The sequence below is a fragment of the Amia ocellicauda genome, chromosome 2 (assembly GCF_036373705.1).
Source record: "Amia ocellicauda isolate fAmiCal2 chromosome 2, fAmiCal2.hap1, whole genome shotgun sequence".
Classification (NCBI taxonomy): domain Eukaryota; kingdom Metazoa; phylum Chordata; class Actinopteri; order Amiiformes; family Amiidae; genus Amia; species Amia ocellicauda.
The window spans coordinates 42,399,025-42,418,883 of record NC_089851.1 but is presented as its reverse complement, the minus strand read 5'-3'; the positions used below and the strand labels follow the sequence as shown (position 1 = coordinate 42,418,883).

The following is a 19,859-nucleotide window of genomic DNA, read 5'->3' as shown; positions in this document are numbered from 1 at the left end:
TTTTCATTTGTTTTTCTGTTTTCTCATGGTGCATCCTTGAAGGGGTGAAAAAAGAGGTGGAGACTGATTGCTGTGCTCTGTTTGTCTCCCATTCTCCTCACAGCACCACAAAGTGTCCTATTCGCTCCAAATCAGAGGTGGCGAAGCAATGAACTCTGCTGGTAGAGTATAACGGCTAGACACCCGCTTGGCTGTTTAGTGTAGAGGGGGAATCAGAGTACAATGTGGGCAGTAGGCGTGTGCAAGTAGGAGTGGAGGAATACAAGAGGTCAGCTGTGTTTATTAGAACTTAAAGACATGCAGGCACATTTGTATTGGCCTTTAACTTTCACATTGATAGTAAACTTCACACACAACTCTCCTGTGGAGATACTGTTCTTCAAACTAGTTTTTCTATGTTTGTGAGTGGGGAAATGGCAGCAAAATGTATACATTTGTGTAAGGTAACAATTTCTTATTTCAATTATGTAAGACTGGTAGGCTGTCTGATACTTTTGCTGGTCCTTTAAAAAAAAAATATATATATATATATATATATATATATATATATATATATATATATATATATATATATATATAGTACTGTTTCCCGACTTTCCCGAGGATTTTCACCTGTTGTCCACACACACGGCATCCACATCTCATAAGGGTTGATAGAATCAGTGAAAGATAGACAGTTATGAAATGAGTTTGTACTGTAGTGAACTGAACTCAGGGTGGTTTATTTGCAGGAAAATGCAGCGTATTGGAGCACAGAGAGACCGAAAGCGGCCTGGTGGAGAAGCAATGTGGGAGACCGGCTCCGCTAGAATACAAGGGGCACTGCGAGTACGTATCACAATGCCTTCAACAATGGAGTTCAACAAAATAGCACTGAAATGGCAATTGCCTGTGCTGCAACACCTGTGTGTCTGTACATCACTGTGTCTGGAATAAGTGGAATCTGTATTCAAATTTAAATCTCTTTTAGGGAAGTTAAAAAATGTAAAAGAGGAATACAATAAAAACAGCAGGCAGCGCACACTCCTATAAGGACAAAAGAGAATCAATTAGCACAGACAGTGTGTCAATGTACTACCTTTCTGTTCCGCATAATGAATACGTTAAAACCCAATGCAGTGTGCTGGCAGTTGAAACAAGTGGGTTTCCTACACCTACTACAGCCTGGAAACAGCATATTGCGTATATGGACAGTTGGTTTTGGGGTCTTCTGCCATTGGCATACTGGTTTTTGACATTTGTTTCAGACTGCATTACAAAGAGTTCTTGGTGGAGCTCATAAACAGCCATTTGCTGGATCCTGCAGTCCTGTTCAGCAAAGATGAAGCTGTCAGCGAACTGCGACGCTTTAAAGTGACAGTCCCTGGGTCTGCTCCCGAGGAACCTGACCAGTCTCACCTACATCGACTAAGACAGGTGAGATTGCTGCTGTTGTCCTAAGGCTTCAGGAATGTTCAAGGTTGCTTAATCATAAAGCTGTGGGTAGCTGACAGCCCACCACCCATCACCAAGATAAGTTGAGATAAGATCATGTAAGTTAAGGTAAGATGCACATCGGATACATGTAACAGAGCTCTGCTATATGCAAATGAGGAGTTGGGATGCAGGTTATACAACTGCGAAAGAAGAAGGCACAAAATGGAACCCATTACTCCGCTGTCCTTGCAGTACTGTGGGACGAACTTTACATTCTCCTATATTTGAGAGTACAGCTTCCTGTTTAAAAAGAGCTGTGCAATTCTAAGCTGGTGATGGGGTATCAGAAATCATCCTAAAAAAAAAATAACAAAATGGTTATTGGCAAACGAGCTCCACAGAGCAGGAAGAGATGCTACAGCGCAGAGTGTAGTTGTGTCTCGTTCTCCACTGCCAAGAGTAAAGTTTTGATTGGTTGCTGTTTTAATGAGTATGGTGAGACATACTTCAGGGCAGCATAGAAAACTGTACATATCCTTCCTGTGTAGCTTGTGCACAGGGATCCATTGATAACAGACCTGGGTCAAATGTGTATTTTCTGTATTTCCAATACTTTTCCAAAATCTAATTTAAAAGATTATAAATTGAATCCTGTTTCTCAATTACCAGTTGAATGTATTTGAAAATACTTTTTGTATTTGATTTTCTGTGTATTAAATTATTTGTATTTCAATTTATGGTTAGTATTTGAAAATACAATCTCATTTGTACATCACAACAAAGTTACTAGTTACTAACACATCAGGACACCAATTGAAAGTAAATGTTGAGTTGCAAAAGTAATGTCATGTTATGACCATATTTATGTTGAAATTTGTGAAACCCCATTTAGCTCATTTGCAACATGCATTTTATCCTCCCCGAAGCCCACACTTATCACATGATTAAAATGAAAATCACAGTTTGTGTGTCCTAAGGCCTTTTGTTGTTTGGCCACATTTGGTGTGGACACCTATTGGTTAAGTGAGGTATTTCCCGTAATTTGGTAAGAACTTTTCCTGATCACTAGGTGCTTTTACACAGCCATTTCTGATCCAGATTAAATGCATCCGTACATTTGATCAGGATCAACTTTCAGCCGCCACAGGGGTCCTCACATGTGCACTAGCATGCAAGTCCAAACTCCATTAAATGCATATATTAAATTATTATTTTAGAACAAAGAGCTGTATCAAAAACTGTCATTTTATTTCATTACAAATTAGTTTTAATATTAACTATTTTATTTAGAAGTAAAATGTATTACATTTTGAATTGCTCTGTTTAATGTAAATTTGAATTTGTAATGTTTGAGGCCTTGTACTTAAACTGTATTCTTGCACTTTGTATTCTTGCCCTGTCTGCCAAGAAATATAAAAAAATAATAATTAAAGAAGTAGGAAGGTCTCTTATCTGCTCCCCTGATATATGTCTGCCCCCTGGCTTTAAAACAAACGCTGCCGCACTAGCTTGTTATGCATATATATTAAATTAGTCCTATTTTTTCACAACTGCAGCATTTAAAATAAAATTACAATTATAATTTTGCTAACACAAAATAACATGCAATTTACTGTTAATTTTAACTATTTATTTATCATAGTACAGAAGTACAGAAGTGTTCTCATATCTGCTCCACTGATGTGAGGCCTGTTTGTCTGCCCACCAGCCTCTAAAACACACGCCGCTGCAGTGCATGCCGGAACGTGAGCCGGTCGAGCCTTTACACTGCCAGGATCAAATGCTACGCGCCGAGGGGTCCAGTCCGGCCCAAAGCGTGGTTTGAGAAAAACAAAACTGTTACAAGTTCTATAAATGCAAAATTATCAAAAAATAAAATAAAAATAAAAAAAAAATATAGGTGTCTTGAGTCTACAGAAGTTCTGTGTTTAGACCATTTTCAAAAACAAACATTTTAAGTTATTTTGGGAGCATTTTGTGGTTGGTCATCGAGTCATAAGGTCGTGAACTCTGAACCTGATGGCTGCAGTAATTTCAATTGGTTTCTATGAATATAGTTATTGTCAGGTACTATATAGCTGTTGATAGGTGAGATACAGTTATGTGCTATATAGTTTTTTAGCATGTAAAAAAGGGGGGAGGCAGTGTATTTTATTACCTTTACTATCTGTATACCTGCATTGTTTCATATTTACAGGTGGGATTTGCTGAAATAGTTTGCAGCAGAGATACTATGAATGTTACAGTTTTATCTAAAGTTACTTATTTGTTAAGGGGAAATATCTGTAAGTATTTTAATAACTCTGAAATTGGTTATTTTACTCCAGTGATTTATCATTTTGAGTCTTATAATGAATAAAGATTTATATTGTAAGTATACATATATTTTCAAATGCAACCCATTCATTCAAATACAAATGATTGAAAATGGAGAATATCAAATACTAGTTAAAATACATCATTTAAATATTTGGAAATGCATATCAATATTTTTAAAAAGTATTTTCAAATACAGTAAATTAGTAATTGTCAAACAGGCTACAATTTGTAATTATTCAAATACAACATTGAAATGGTATCTGATGTAATTAACAATACAGAAATACAAATATGTAATGGTATTTGACCCAGGTCTGGTTGATAGTGTATTGTAGTTCCATTGTAGTTGTTAGTTGCTGGTTGAAGCTGCAGTAATCTATAATGCTGATAAGACTCATGACTGCCTCTGTACTACTCTAATTTCAATATCGTAACAATGAAGTAATTTTGTTGTGTTACCTGTGGTGCTCTAAAACTGAAAAGTATTATAATATTATCTTCAGTCAATTAACTGTCTGTCATGCACTAATTGGTGCCTCAGCTTAGAAAAAACAAAAACCTTTTGAATACAACTTTTGTGCAAGAGACTTTTTTTTTTTTTTTCCACTTTTCACTGCTCATGCATAGGAAAATGTCGCCTAAAAACACATTTAGCAGACTGTTTGAGAACTCATGCAGTGGGGTATGAAAAAAAAAAAAAGACATGCGGGGGGCCTGATTTTCCAGTTTAACATTTGGATTTTGATATACATTTCTTAGAAACCTTTGCAGGAGTATAATAGTGTGGTGCATGCACTTTCATTTGTTTAGCTCACTGACATCACAGCTGTCTTCACAACATTCCTAAGTGGAGTCACCAGTTGGGTTTATCCTTCCACTACTTACATGACATTTATCTATTTTTATTCATTCTTATATGACCTAAAATCTTAGGTCCTGTATTTTTCTCACAAATGTGTGACAAATAGAGATGGTGCCTAGTGTCCGTTTTTCTTTTCTTTTTTTCTTTTCTTTTTTAATGAAGGCAGGATAATTCCCCATATTCAGTAAAATTCCATTTAATTATACAATTTTAATTTGCATAAACTATCAGCTTTAAACTGTCCACAAGTACATGTATGTGTGTTTCAGTGTGCGTGCGTAATAGTAATAGCAGTCTGAATAAGATAGGGCATTATGGATCAGAGCAGTGACTCTAAATGGAGTAGGATCTACGATACCTTCACACTTAAGTGTGTTCCTGGAGTTTAACGTTGCACAAAAAGACAACGCAATCATGCCAACGCACTAGTTAAGGGAAGAGCTGGCATTTATTGGAAGTCAATTATTGTTTTATACATTTTGGTGTCAGTGGTTTGTAGTGCTTGTTTTTTTATGCTGTTTGTGTCTTGCTTTATTTCCACAGAAAGTGATTAAGGAAATCCAGCTGAGCCATGACCCAACCAGTCCACAGAAAGCTGTACCAGGACCCTCTCTAAACTTGTCTGCTGGGCCTACATGGGCTGCTCCAGGAGACAGGAGGCTTCATGACCGATATTCAGACTTACACTTGCTGCTGCTTCAAAGTGAATAAGCAGTGTGGCGGTTACCTCTTCACACTTGTAAGGATTCTATGAATATTAACATTTTTCAACAGAGTACAGGACTTTTTAATGTAGGCATGTGACCAAGGAAATATATAAAATATGTTGTGTTATCACTGGTTGTCATGAAGGAAATCGCTTGGATTTCTTAAAAGGAAGAAGAAAATATAAGTCAGACATAACAGCACTCATATCATTTGAGGTGTCTTTTTGCTCAGGCAGTACTGGGGGGCTTATCCAAATCCTTGCTTTATCGTGTTTATGTTTGGTTGGAAAAAGCCAGATCAGTATCCAACTTTCAACAATTAAGCAACAGATTTTTTAAATGAATGTATGGTGTGGATATTGTACCCTGTGATGTTGATTTCCAGATGAATAAATTATTTTTATATATGTAGTTTATACTTTCACAGACTAGTGATTAATCGCTCCTACTGCACCCAGAACAACAACTCAATAGTGATGATGAAAAAACAGATTGCAGATGCATACATATTAATATCTTTAATGTACCATATATAACTCCACATATAAGTACAGTATTTTCCATGAAATATTGTACAGAATAGACAGACTTTGCACCCACCTATTATTAGAGCATAACATGTATGCTTGGGGTTGACATGCTTAATAGCATAGCCTTTAGATAAATGATAAGTTAGTACCAGTTGGTGGAGTACTGAATTCTGAGGTCTAACAATACAAAAATAAAACCTTGAAAAAACATTTCGGCACTGGCTTCCGTTGCCAGTATAATTGTGGTGCAGCAGACATTTTAAGCAGAGATATTCTGAATCATTGTCATTACTTGGAGTTACATAATGTATAGATAGTACTTGGAAGTGTGTTTGAAGGGAGAATACGTGGAAGAACACATTGGTGAGACTTCTGTTTTGGTCATGTTCACATGCGCTTTTGCTTAAAGTTTGCGAAGGGTGGATATGGAATATTATAATTTGGGTATAACTGTTTTATACTGTAACAAACAGAAATTAGATGGTGCGAGATATGCTACATGATCAGGAAAATTGTGGACCAAACACAGGCTAGATTGTTAATATTGAGTATTGAGGGATTCAATGTGCAATGTTAGTTAAAGACACTAGGTGGCAGCATGTAAAATGGCAAATAGATGCTTCAGATGAAAGGCTATACCCAAATTCTGTGCATAGAACAAGTTTTTAATATATGTATTTCCAAACTTGAAAAGTTTGAATATATATTAATTTAAATACAATGGCTATACATTATTAAAGGAGTCCAGGAAGACGCACTGTGAAGTAGATCTGCTTTTTTTGTCTTTTACATCCATGAAAGACCTGCATGATAAAATAAAAAGAATCCTCATATAGTATGAAATCCACTATTAAAACAATAGTAAAGGAAAAGCCAAAACCGAGACTTGTCATCGGGCATACAAATCTGCATCAATTTAATAAGTTAAACAAAATGCAAAAAACATGAGTTTATACTCTGTATATTACATCATTATTTTTTATATGCATCTTTGGTGGCTTTCACAATTGGATTGTTTATAAAATCCACAAGTCTTCCAGAAACATGTAAAATCTTTAAAATATAGGCTATATATATATATATATATATATATATATACCCCCCCACCCCCCGCCCCAAAGTCATGTAAACACAAAACAGGTGATGTCAGAAAGGTACAGCTGTGGTGTAAACGCAAACGACAACCAAACTGACAATGAGAGAAATGCATTCATAGAAGAACTGCTACAAATTAGTTATACTTTATTGGCTGGTTTCACAGACCTTGATAAGCACTAGTCTAGGACTACTCTATAAGTTAACACATCATGTGAAAGGTATCTCTTATTGTATAAGACATGTCATCGTATGCAGTTCTGCCTGCACAAACTGCACAAAATGACACCACTAATACAATAAGACATATTAACTTATAATAGATCACACACACAAGGATTCAACACAGAAATATCTTTACAGTGAATTTTCCTGTTAAATGTAACAATCAGTTCATCCTGTCTGAAAATGTTCTGGTCAAGGACACGCTGTAACTGTATCTGTGTTTCCATGCTAGTTAAACCTAACAAGTGTACATCCTGTGAAACTTGCAACACTAGCATTTATATGACCCGAACTGTTGTTGCTAACTGAAGATTTTTTAAATGCTGATTATTCTATGCATGGATGACATTTATATACAACATAAGAGGGATATGAATGTTTTGAAATGCTGCTCTGTGATTGGCTGTTTTCTCATGTGGGATTTATAATACTTAAAATTACATTGAGTAGTTAGTCCATGATTAGTACTGCTTTGGGTCTGAAACCAGCCCTAGAATTTTACATTAGGAAACAGTTTGAGTGCTAGGGGCCTATTAAAACATTGAATCATAAAGCTAAAACAAAAAACATAAAAATAATAATCCAATGTTACAGCAAAAATATTGTATCGTATTTTTTTTTTTTAAATGTTCATTTTTTAGCATCATCTCTTTCAACGTGAAAGACATCGATCTCTTTGATAATTCTGTCTGCGATGATTTTGTTGTTGGCACAGACCATTCTTCGGGACATCAGATCAAACGGACCACCTGAAAAAAAAAAAATATATATATATATATATATTTATATATATAAATTTAAAACCAGAGCAAAACGCACATTTACATTTACATTTTCAAAATTGCCTGACCATCTCTTCAAGCTAATGAATTATTTCCATGCTTTCCTGAAACTTAATACGTCGTCAAGACTAATTCATTGGACATTTACCAATATGTGAAATTGGTACCAATTCACAATTTTACTAATAACATTTCAGCAAAGAGGAGCATTTTCACAAAGTGCTGAGTTTTCTTGTTTTAATATTTCTTGTTGAATTTAGGAAACAATATTGTAGACCCACTACAGCTGGGCATCAAAATAAACATAACCCACTAAACAGTTATATTTCTCAGCGTTCAAGTCCTTTTGCTTCAGTTTTTCAAAAGTTGTTTTTGTTGTTGTTCCAACGAGAGAGCTGGTCTCCAGAGAAGAAGAAAACATTTTCTGTGAGCGACTACTGCACCAGCAACACTAGCTCCATAACTTTTCATATTGTTCTATACATCTGTAGCCAAACCAAAGGAAACTCTTCTGCTTCTGCTTACCGTCAACGTCAAACACGACCCCACCGGCCTCTCTAACAATGGCGGCGCCGGCTGCGATATCCCAGCAGTGGATCCCAATCTCAAAGAAAGCCTCCGCTGCCCCTGAGGCCACCATGCACATGTTGGTGGCTGCTGTGCCACAACCTCGAATCCTGAAAAACAGAAATGAGCAGATGTCACTTATCCAACCCAGCAGAAAAACGGGTGTGCTCTTCTGTAACAGGGATCATAGTGGGTAAGTGCGACATGGCAGTTTGCATCCAACGCTGGCCTTACAATTCGACAATATAAAATGTTCCTGGGCAGTTTCTGCACTTCAGAAACCTCTTTTCAAATAAAAAAGCAGGGATACAAAACTGACTGTGAGCTATTCGGCCTCTGCAAGAATGTACTGCTCGATTTGTAATGCAACGGGGCATGCGTGCAGACAGGCACGCATGTGCTGACCGGGAAAAACGAAATTTTAAGAAATCCGTCTGCTGTCAGATGTCTGATACTAAGATCTCAAGCATCCTCTGAGACCTATGCAGTCTGGCTTTCGTCTGCTTACGACACAGAGAGTGTTGAGACGCAGATGGACAGAGACGAATCTTAACTGTTACCACCAGCCTACAAAGCAAGCATTCAGCTATGGACAGAAGCTACAGGAGTCTGCTGTGCAACAGGCCAAACTGTGCAAGCTACACCCCACCCACATCATCCCAGGTAATCTCCACTGCCTGAAAAGCCTGCCACATACCTGCATTTCAACAAGGGATCAACAAGGCAAATTGTGATATGATTCGTTCATCTTTGGGGTGATGGCATGCATTAACAGCCTTCCAAAAATATAATTAATTTATTGTTAAATGGTGAGAGCCCAATGGCATGGAAAGATGAAAAGAATGAAGAGAAAAACATACCCGTGAACTGGAATGCACAGGATCTTCTGCATGGTGGAGAATATCTTGTTCACTACTATGGTGTCTCGGTTGGAGCCCAGTTCACTGAGGATGATGGAATGATTTATTTCTGGAAGAGAGATCCATACATTGATATTATGCTGCTGTGCTTGCCCATTGGCTAAAGTCTCCAGAGAGATTCTAGGGGGTCCCATGATTAATTAGAGGCCAGATGATAACTCCTAACTGGTATGCGTTTTGGGTGACTGCAAATCAGCATTGTGGTCATTAGCACAGTAGTGGAGGAGCTGGCCGCCTTTAGATTTAATTAATCAATATGGAGGGAAAATGTATATGTACTACTGCAGTTTAATTCCTGTTGCAGCTAATGTGGAAAAGAGAAAATAAAGATTACTCCTGCTTTGTTTCACTGAAGAACAGAGGAACGATTTGGGACAATACCTCTGTGGTGCCAGTGATGTGGGACTGCACAATAAATTGTCAAACAGTTTCATTTGAGGGCATGTATACTGGAAGGCACCACCAAAGATACATAATTATTAATTTCAGTCAGCCCACGGCAGAACTGACAAGTCAAATTGGATTCTGTTTTGGCAGGTAAGCTAGGTACACATTAAACTTTGTTTAATTTGCTCTAAATGTATTGGCAGCATTTTGAGGCTTGTTTAAGAATATAAGAACATAAGAAAGTTTACAATCGAGAGGAGGCCATTTGACCCATCGTGCTCGTTTCAAGAATCCTATCCAGTCTATTTTTAAATGTTCCCAAATTGTCGTTGGGGAGTTTGTTCCAGATTCTGATGCCTCTCTGTGGGAAGAAGTGTCTCCTGTTTTCTGTCTTGAATGCATTGAAGCCCAATTTCCATTTGTGTCCCCGGGTGCGTGTGTCCCTGCTGATCTGGAAAAGCTCCTCTGGTTTGATGTGGTCGATGCCTTTCATGATTTTGAAGACATGAATCAATTCGTCACATAGTCTTCTCTGTTCCAGGGTGAAAAGAGGTCTTTCTCATGCGTTACTTCATCTACTTCTATTCCTAACTAACAGTTCAACAAAAAAACACCACACGCCTGTCTTTTGAGACTGCAGCCAGACATTAAGCCATGTGACCACAGCTGAATTTAAACAAGAGTAGCGAAGTTCCCCACATTGTTTTTGTTTTTTGTTTTCCTTTCCTCTTGTTTCACATTCATTTCACTAAACTGTTTCCACTCACCTTTCAGGGCTGAGACATTCAATTGAACTCCATCGCAATATGCACCTTTTCCCCTCTGGCCCGTGTACATTTTATCCTCCACACAGCTGTAAACCACACCGAATTCCAGCTGTAAGACACATTTATTTATTTTTTCCTTTAAACACCTCATATACAGTGAGGGAAAAAAGTATTTGATCCCCTGCTGATTTTGTACGTTTGCCCACTGACAAAGAAATGATCAGTCTATAATTTTAATGGTAGGTGTATTTTAACAGTGAGAAACAGAATAACAACAAAAAAATCCAGAAAAAACGCATTTCAAAAAAGTTATAAATTGATTTGCATGTTAATGAGGGAAATAAGTATTTGATCCCCTATCAATCAGCAAGATTTCTGGCTCCCAGGTGTCTTTTATACAGGTAACAAGCTGAGATTAGGAGCATTCTCTTAAAGGGAGTGCTCCTAATCTCAGCTCGTTACTTGTATAAAAGACACCTGTCCACAGAAGCAATCAATCAATCAGATTCCAAACTCTCTACCATGACCAAGACCAAAGAGCTGTCCAAGGATGTCAGGGACAAGATTGTAGACCTACACAAGGCTGGAATGGGCTACAAGACCATCGCCAAGCAGCTTGGTGAGAAGGTGACAACAGTTGGTGCGATTATTCGCAAATGGTAGAAACACAAAATAACTGTCAGTCTCCCTTGGTCTGGGACTCCATGCAAGATCTCACCTCGTGGAGTTTCAATGATCATGAGAACGGTGAGGAATCAGCCCAGAACTACACGGGAGGATCTTGTTAATGATCTTAAGACAGCTGGGACCATAGTCACCAAGAAAACAATTGGTAACACACTACGCCGTGAAGGACTGAAATCCTGCATCGCCCGCAAGGTCCCCCTGCTCAAGAAAGCACATGTACAGGCCCGTCTGAAGTTTGCCAATGAACATCTGAATGATTCAGAGGAGAACTGGGTGAAAGTGTTGTGGTCAGATGAGACCAAAATCGAGCTCTTTGGCATCAACTCAACTCGCTGTGTTTGGAGGAGGAGGAATGACCCCAAGAACACCATCCCCACCGTCAAACATGGAGGTGGAAACATTATGCTTTGGGGGTGTTTTTCTGCTAAGGGGACAGGACAACTGCACCGCATCAAAGGGACGATGGACGGGGCCATGTACTGTCAAATCTTGGGTGAGAACCTCCTTCCCTCAGTCAGGGCATTGAAAATGGGTCGTGGATGGGTATTCCAGCATGACAATGACCCAAAACACACAGCCAAGGCAACAAAGGAGTGGCTCAAGAAGAAGCACATTAAGGTCCTGGAGTGACCTAGCCAGTCTCCAGACCTTAATCCCATAGAAAATCTGTGGAGGGAGCTGAAGGTTCGAGTTGCCAAACGTCAGCCTCGAAACCTTAATGACTTGGAGAGGATCTGCAAAGAGGAGTGGGACAAAATCCCTCCTGAGATGTGTGCAAACCTGGTGGCCAACTCCAAGAAACGTCTGACCTCTGTGATTGCCAACAAAGGTTTTGCCACCAAGTACTAAGTCGAAGGGGTCAAATACTTATTTCCCTCATTAACATGCAAATCAATTGATAACTTTTTTGAAATGCGTTTTTCTGGATTTTTTTGCTGTCTCTCACTGTTAAAATACACCTACCATTAAAATTATAGACTGATCATTTCTTTGTCAGTGGGCAAACGTACAAAATCAGCAGGGGATCAAATACTTTTTTCCCTCACTGTATACCAAGAATCATCAGCATTGACATCAAGGTTAGATACACTGAGTTCCAAAAATACTTGTATTGGTGTTTTTCTATATGCACAGTTTATCTCTTTTGGTTACACTGCCTTGTGTGTGGCTTGTAACAGATTTTATATGATACAAATATTGTATTTAACATTAAATATTGTATTGAGTTCAATAGCATTCAACTATATTGTCTAGGATACTCCAATAATACAAATCATGTTAAGGAATTATTATTATTTTTCGGTTTTAATGTGAAGATATATATATATATATATATATATATATATATTAGTTTTAGTTTGGTTTCTTTTTAATAGCTTTTTGAAGTACAATATGAAAGTTACCTCCTTCTTGACTGCAAAGCCAATAGACACCGCAATGAAGGGAAACCTAAAATGAATGAGAGAATAAACATTCATAGTCAAAGATAAAAAAATAAAATAAAAAAACAGCCTAAAAGATTAATCATAAAAAAATCCTATTATTAACTATTGTGTTACTATTTCTAAAAGCTGATGGCATATTACTTCAACAGAGCCCTTCTGTATACTGACTGCACACAACAAGAAGCTACAGCTTCCCTTACACCAACGATCATTGCCAGTAAGAAAATGACCCAAAAGCAGCTACTAGTGTCCAGATCTTGAAAGATATGCTGTGGACACCTTTGGAAATTCACAGATTCCCTACTCTGGATAGAAAAGTAAATGAGGAAACTGGAATAGTGGAAAGGAGACCTCAAGTCCATCATCAATACATGTAGTAAAAAAAACTATCAAAAAACAGAAATACATAGTTATTACAGATGGAATACTGACCCATGCACAAAGTTTGTAGTGCCGTCGATTGGGTCAATGATCCAGGTGGGATTGTCTGTCAGCTCGCATTTATGTCCCTCAGCAACAGATTCTTCTCCAATAAAACTGAAAAGGAAAGCGCAAAAACACTATAATGACAAAATCAAAGCTCTGCTTCAGTTAGTCAAGTGTCCAAGAACATTTTAAAACATTACATTTAACTGCCAGTTACTAGACAATACAAATTTTACATTCTGTTCACATTTACACTGGGGAGTGGAGAACAGCCTACCTATGTGTTGGGAACTTCTCTTTCACAGAAGCAATAATCAGCTTCTCTACCTTTTGGTCTGTCTTTGTTACTAAGTCCACTGAAGAGCTTTTATGCATTACTTTTACTTCATTTTGTAAAGCATCCCGGACAACCTGCAAATGACAACAACAAAAATACATTTCTAGGGGGCAAAATGGCAAAGACAACACAATTATATATACAAAATTATTAAAAGCATTAAGGAAGACAATATTTGCCTTTTTTCATAATATTGTGTCATTAATATTGTATTATGTATATAAACTTTTTAAAGTCTTAATAGTTTATGTAAGAAACTTAAACATAAATAAACTGGGGGATGGGGATTTCGGAAGGTGCTTTGGAGATATATAAATGTAAGTGGCGTAACTTACTTTTCCCGCTTTCCGAGCAACAGCTACTGCGTGATCAAATGCTTCCTGCCATTGATCAGCCATTTTGCCAAATGTACTTGCCCGTGAAAGCTGAGTAAAAGATCAAAAACAGAGTCTCCCTGAATATATGTGCTGCAATACAAGACAAATTCATTTTCACTTTAGAAGGTAAGTTTACAATCTCCAAACATTTCTTCACACATGAAAACAAAAAGACTAGGAACACTTAAAATAAATGTAGGCATAATTTGTATCAACATCATTTTCAATGATTTAACATGTTTTGCTAGTCAACTTAAAGGTGAGCAGTTCAAATTATGGTTTGATGCATATTTACATGTTACAATTAGTGTATATGTAAGACGTATGGCATTTTTCCAGTTCGATTCTATCACATAAACAACTTTTAACACTTTAGGATGTGTTGTGTCATAATTTCTATGATAGAGGAAACACAGCGGAAAAAGTACCAGATTTGACTTTACCATGGCAACGCAAGTAATTATTGTTGTCAAGTCAACCGAGTATTAGCATTTCACAGTCTCACTCCCTAATAGTAATTATAGTTTCCATGGACAATATGTAGTGTTACTGTGTTCACAGCTGAGGAAATAGAGGAAATATTCAGCAATCTGCAGTGATCACATTGCATCACTTAAATCTTCCCACTCTCCTGCACTGGTGTGTATGATTAGTGTGATTAGACTAATGCACAGTAACCTATGTTAAGTGCGTGATTTTCTTTATTGAATGGTTTCACAAGGTTAATTTTAACTTTCTAAATCAAGTACAATCTGCACAAAGTAATTTGTTTTTTTCTTATGTATAACAGGGGTTGTTATACTTGTTGTTGTTTATTAATAAATGCCAACCGAACACTCCAACTCCAGCTTTTCATCTTCCAATCTTTCATATATATATATATATATATATATAATTATTTTATAAATATTGGGATATGCATGCCATGTGTACATATGTGTTGTTTATTGTGTACGTACATTTACATACTAAATGAGTGAAGTATCTGCCTCCTCTTCCACAATCATGGCAAACCAAGTCACACACACAATTTCCACTGCAGTATCAAGTTTTGTTCAAACTGAAATGAAAACATTCACTTCCGTAGGTACCCAAACAGACCACAATGAAAAATGACCTAGGTACAGAATTCATGTGTTTATATGTTAACAGAATTTGTTTATATGTTACACAATGTGTTTGTGTTATAATAATAACCAGAAATAAAATCTGAAAACACCAACATAAAATATGAATCTGAAAAAAAGCGAAGTAGACAATCTCTTGTCAAAAAATGCAATACCCATTTTATAGTATACTGTAAATACATTTTTGGAAACCCTGTTCTGCACCTAAAAAAATAAAAATAAACTTTAGTAAAAGTCTGAATGCGTATATAGGCTATATAATCAGATGTATTCTCAACTTTGTGTATTTTGTCATTGATATAGGAATACAGTGTGACCGTAAGGTCAGAGTCCTCTTCTACAGAATATGCATCCAAAGTGTATTCTTGTAGTTTTGATGACTTTCAGCCTGAATTTGATATCCCCGAACAAAGGTAAAGAGTGAGAGAGGGAGAGAGAGAAAAGGGGGGGTGACGATAGTATTGTTATGTGAAATGATGTGATTGTGTTTAAAATGACACCTGAGGGACTGGACTGGAGGGACTGGACTGGACTGACTAATATTTTCAGTTGGCACATACCAGTATCTGCCCTTGTAACCAAAAGGCATTGGCAAATTGAATAATTTATAGAAAGCATTCCAGTTAAAAGGGGGTTATGGAATGCAGACACAGTAAGTACATAAAAATGTCAGTTGCATAATGACTTGAGGAAGCAGGGAAGACAAAACCGGTGCTTCTATGTTCTTTCTGCTGTGTTTCCGCTATCCAGGAAATTCTCAGAGGACAAATCCTGAAACCCTGAAAGAGCACATTTGATATCTGCCATTATTTGTAGAGTTTTAAATGTTAAAAGTTACTTATATGATCAAATCTAACTGGAAAAAATAGCATACACATTACTTACTCATTATTAGCAAGATGTAGCAAGACAGCAAATGCACTGCATTACAGACATGTTCATTTCAATGCAATCTATTAAAAAGAAAAACACTTAGAATATTACACTATTAAGCTAAACGTTTGCTGTGCTCTCCCTGGCTTTATAGATAAGATTACCCCTCATAAGCTCTGAAGATCAGTCACGCTTTGAACGCAGCCAATGGGGAGAAATTACTAGGGCTTAAATACATTATTCAATTCTTTCAGCAGGGGTAGGCTAGGGACTAGTTTGAATCACAGACAGTGGTAACATATGTCATCTGTTTTGCTTTGTGTTATTTTGTTTGGAGCCCTGAAAGGAAAATATGTAAATCATGCTACTTTGCAAAGGTTGACATACTAGAAAAGAGGTCATACTAGAAACCTGAAAAGCTTCTTTACACCTACATATTATTATACATTATGAGAAACAATAATAAAAAGAGTACAGTGCAATCTTGATTGTTACTTGTGCTTTTTATTAGCCCATCTTTAACAGTGTATATACTTTATTTTATAGCCAAATGTTAATATCTGTAGGCTATAGCATTACTATTATGATTATAATTATTATTAATTGTACACTTCTGCCACACCTGGGGCCAGATTAAATCAAAACTTTGACCCACCCACTAATAGAAAACTACAGAACTGTACTCAGTTAAAGCTTCATTTTTACTAAGATGCCACTTTCTTCTAATCATAAATGTAATCACTACTATGGACAGATTTGTAGTTTTCTATTAGTGGGTGGGTCAAAATTTGATTTAATCCAGCCCTTGGTCAGGGAACTACATCCATTTTATGATTATTATAAGAAGAAGAAATTGAAGAATACAACACAATCATGGCATGTCAGTATGGAAAAATACCAGCAGGGTACCTAAGAATACTGACAGGTAGCGCACCTGCGGTTTGTTTAGCCGCCAATATAAGGAGCACACGCTCCATTATACATCACATTTTGGGTCAAAGTTTTGATTTTAATCTGGCCATAGTTTCGTGTTGGGAAAAATCACATTCTATCTGAACTTAAACTAAGCATCTGACTTAAACATTGGAAGTGTGGAAATTTCTAGTGTTTAAGTAATAAACACCAAAAACTAAAAATCTATTTGATTCAGATTAACAGAAAAGAAACAGATTCTGTTCACAACACAGTTAAAACACTGTCAGTCAGCATGGCAAAGAGTCTTGATCCAGCAATTGGAAGTTATAACTAAAAACAAATATACTTAGGGAGCTTTATAATTGACCCTAGTCACTTTCCCATACCAGACTCTGTATCTTTATCTGTTTTATCCACTGGGATGTGTCAAAAGTGGTTATTAAACTTACAACAGTAGGAAAGCATTGAAAAAGCTAATTAAATGGAAAAGTACCTCAATGTATGATGTTGGTTTTTAATTTGCTGCATACAATGCTGGCCCCAATGCTCAATAAAGGTCTTAATTGCCCCAAAACTCACTGAAAAATGTAACAATAAAGCAACTATATATGTATCAATTAACATATTTCTAACCACTATCACAGAAAATAAGTTTGAGATGTTTTATACTAGGCTGGGTGTTTGATACTGTTTTACACCAATGTGTTACCTAAGAACCATGTGTTCGTTACAGAATAAGACATATAAACACCTACACAAAAAAGATAAAGAACTAGTGGCACATTATTTTATTATTATTCAATTACTGTTATATTTAATGTAGAAGCTTTAATGGAAGAAACTGATTTTTTATTATAGAAGCAAACCAAACAGAGCTCTGGAGCTACCTATGTAACTTTTAGTTTTTTTTTTTTTAATTAGTTATAATTTCTTCACTAAAGAAGCAGGTATTTCTAGCTACAAATGTGCTTTCAACAGACAGAAAGTGATATTGAGTGTTGCATTCAAAGGACTCCAATTAGTTTTGACAGGCTTTATAAACAGAATATGATTGGCTCACTATTGTAGCCTGTACTTGTCAAACAGGCTGTGCAATGCATTCTGCACTTGACATGTGGATCCTATAACAATCTGCCACCCATAGCGTTTTTGTTTTTCTCTCCTCTGTGACTAATGGTTTATTCTAGTTTATGTTTTCTGATTACCAATCTGTAAAGCACGCTGTGGGTGCCGTGCGAAAGGCGCTATACAAAATAAAAAAGAACTGATTGATTGAACGCATGCGCACAAAAATAGACGCGCAGTAAATCAGTAAGACCACTCTCTTGTTACTGCAGTTATTCATCATAAAACGTAGCTATATCTTTTTTATTATTATTATTTTGTACTGCGAACAGTTGACTGTCAATTTCAGAGATTGAACACACAGCACATTACATGACTTTTCCCTCCTGGACTAATGATTTTTCACTGGCATCGAAGCACCTTCATAAGAAACTGTATTGCATGTACCTGTCTTCCCAATGACGTCACCGGCTGCTGTCAGTGTGCTGCTGCTCTCCTGGCTTCAGACTGCGGAGTGTCAGATCTGCGTGGATGTAGTCAAAATAAATAGCCGTGTCACAATGGAGGGTGGGCAATAGGAAAATTACTACAAGCACAGTCGTTTCATGTTCATCGAGTTGCACTGCCGGCTTTGGAGAAGAAAGAAAACGAAACAAAAAGGGGGAGGCAGGAAGTCGCGATGTTCAGCCGGGCTAATGGAAAAGTACGGTACCGTTTGATCTGAGAGGAAAGCGTCAGTTACCTCAGCCCTGCCGCGGGTACGTCATGACGTCATACGCACCTCCACCACTGACGCCTAGCTGTACAGACCAACGCTCTGAAATTTACATTAAGGTTCAACTAGCAGCCATTTTGAATGTATCCTAAGCATGTCTGTAGTTAATCTGTAACAACACATAATGAATTATCCAGGACGTTTTAGTTAAGTTAAAGCATTTAACTGGAGCATTGGGTTAAAATATCTAGCTAACCCCCTTTCTTTCTTTTATAATGACCCTTATGGAACAAACATATATTTGTAATATATCATCAATGATGTATGATCCCTATATTTTCTTATACAAAAAGGGCCAATTCTAGTCAAATACAGGAGATATATTTAAAATCGGTACATCAATATATACCAGAAATTATAATTTCCCTTTGAACTGATAAATATATAGGCCACTGAACAAAAATATAAACGCAACATGCAACTATTTCAAATATCTTACTGAGTTGCAGTTCATATAAGGAAATCAGTCAATTGAAATAAACTGCAATCTATTGAGCATAAACGAGATGCACACATACTGTAAATTAGTTTTTTCTTAGATTGCTCCTCCTTGGTTAATAGGAGGAGGCAGTGCCTTTGCAAAAGTCTGTCCCTCTGTGTGTCTCCTGCAAATGCGTGGTTGAGAGCTGAATGCTTGAGTTTAAAGGTAGAGAGCTGAACGAAAAGGGTAATCCGTGCCAAAATTAATTAATAATCTATTTTTTAATTTTATTTCGTATTTTAATTATTTATTCTTGTATTTCGTATGCTATGTATTTATTTATTGCATTTCTTAATTTTGTGGTGTGGGGAGGGGCGAGTTTCTGGCGACGTGCTGTCCGGGGGAAGCGGCTGTTATTCAATTAAATAAAATGTAAAAGACCCTCCAAGTCTCTCTTATGGGGAGTCTCTTTACTCCTGCCCCCCTCCCCTCAGTTCGAACACTGCCTGTATGTATTACCTTGCACTTGTCCATATTCAATTTCATTTGCCAGGTGCCCACAACTGAATAAGTCCCTTTGAATAACCTGAGCTGCTAAGATTGTATCTGCAGATCCACCTATTTTAGTATCATCTGCAAATTTGACAAGTTTGTTAACTGTCCAGGGTCCAGATCATTAATATAGATTAGAAAAAGCAAAGGCCCTAATACTGATCCCTGTGGAACTCCACTAACAACCTCACTCCAGTTAGAAGCAACTCCTCTAATCAACACCCTCTGTTTCCTATACATCAACCAGTTCATAATCCATCTACTTACATTACCCTGAATGCC

The 19,859-nt window shown here is 37.0% G+C and overlaps 2 protein-coding genes across 9 annotated transcripts in view; one reads left to right on the top strand and one right to left on the bottom strand.

Moving 5' to 3' along the window:
• The window catches only part of LOC136771532 (E3 ubiquitin-protein ligase RNF31), a 35,007-nt gene extending 29,292 nt beyond the window's left edge, over nucleotides 1-5,715 (top strand). For all 4 annotated transcript variants that reach the window (XM_066723897.1, XM_066723888.1, XM_066723916.1 and 1 more), the window contains 4 exons: nucleotides 104-161; nucleotides 732-828; nucleotides 1,248-1,416; nucleotides 5,141-5,715. In XM_066723897.1, the coding sequence (XP_066579994.1) occupies nucleotides 104-161; nucleotides 732-828; nucleotides 1,248-1,416; nucleotides 5,141-5,308 (492 nt within the window). In that variant the 3' untranslated portion in view covers nucleotides 5,309-5,715. The remainder of the gene's footprint in view (nucleotides 1-103; nucleotides 162-731; nucleotides 829-1,247; nucleotides 1,417-5,140) is intronic.
• Nucleotides 5,716-5,803: 88 nt separating this feature from the next.
• On the bottom strand, nucleotides 5,804-18,575 carry LOC136771552 (inositol monophosphatase 1). Of its 5 annotated transcripts, XM_066723944.1 has the most exons (11): nucleotides 18,277-18,575; nucleotides 17,258-17,342; nucleotides 15,862-15,929; nucleotides 13,808-13,897; nucleotides 13,413-13,546; nucleotides 13,142-13,246; nucleotides 12,668-12,713; nucleotides 10,578-10,686; nucleotides 9,364-9,472; nucleotides 8,462-8,613; nucleotides 5,804-7,903 (listed from the first exon to the last, which is right to left on the bottom strand). In XM_066723944.1, exons 4-11 carry the CDS (start codon nucleotides 13,868-13,870, stop codon nucleotides 7,785-7,787), a joined length of 837 nt encoding a protein of 278 aa, XP_066580041.1. In that variant the 5' UTR covers nucleotides 13,871-13,897; nucleotides 15,862-15,929; nucleotides 17,258-17,342; nucleotides 18,277-18,575; the 3' UTR covers nucleotides 5,804-7,784. The 5 variants fall into 5 exon arrangements, with proteins under 5 accessions (XP_066580041.1, XP_066580060.1, XP_066580049.1 ...); XM_066723963.1 differs by lacking the exon at nucleotides 15,862-15,929; XM_066723952.1 differs by lacking the exon at nucleotides 17,258-17,342.
• Nucleotides 18,576-19,859: the final 1,284 nt, after the last annotated feature.

Coding starts and splice junctions, on each gene's coding strand:
- LOC136771552 (XM_066723944.1), bottom strand. CDS start 13,870: ATGGCTGATCAATGGCAGGAAGCATTTGATCACGCAGTAGCTGTTGCT. Junction 13,247..13,412: donor GAGAAGTTCCCAACACATAG/GTAGGCTGTTCT, acceptor TTTCCTTTTCAG/TTTTATTGGAGAAGAATCTG. Junction 10,687..12,667: donor GCTTTGCAGTCAAGAAGGAG/GTAACTTTCATA, acceptor TGTGTCTTACAG/CTGGAATTCGGTGTGGTTTA.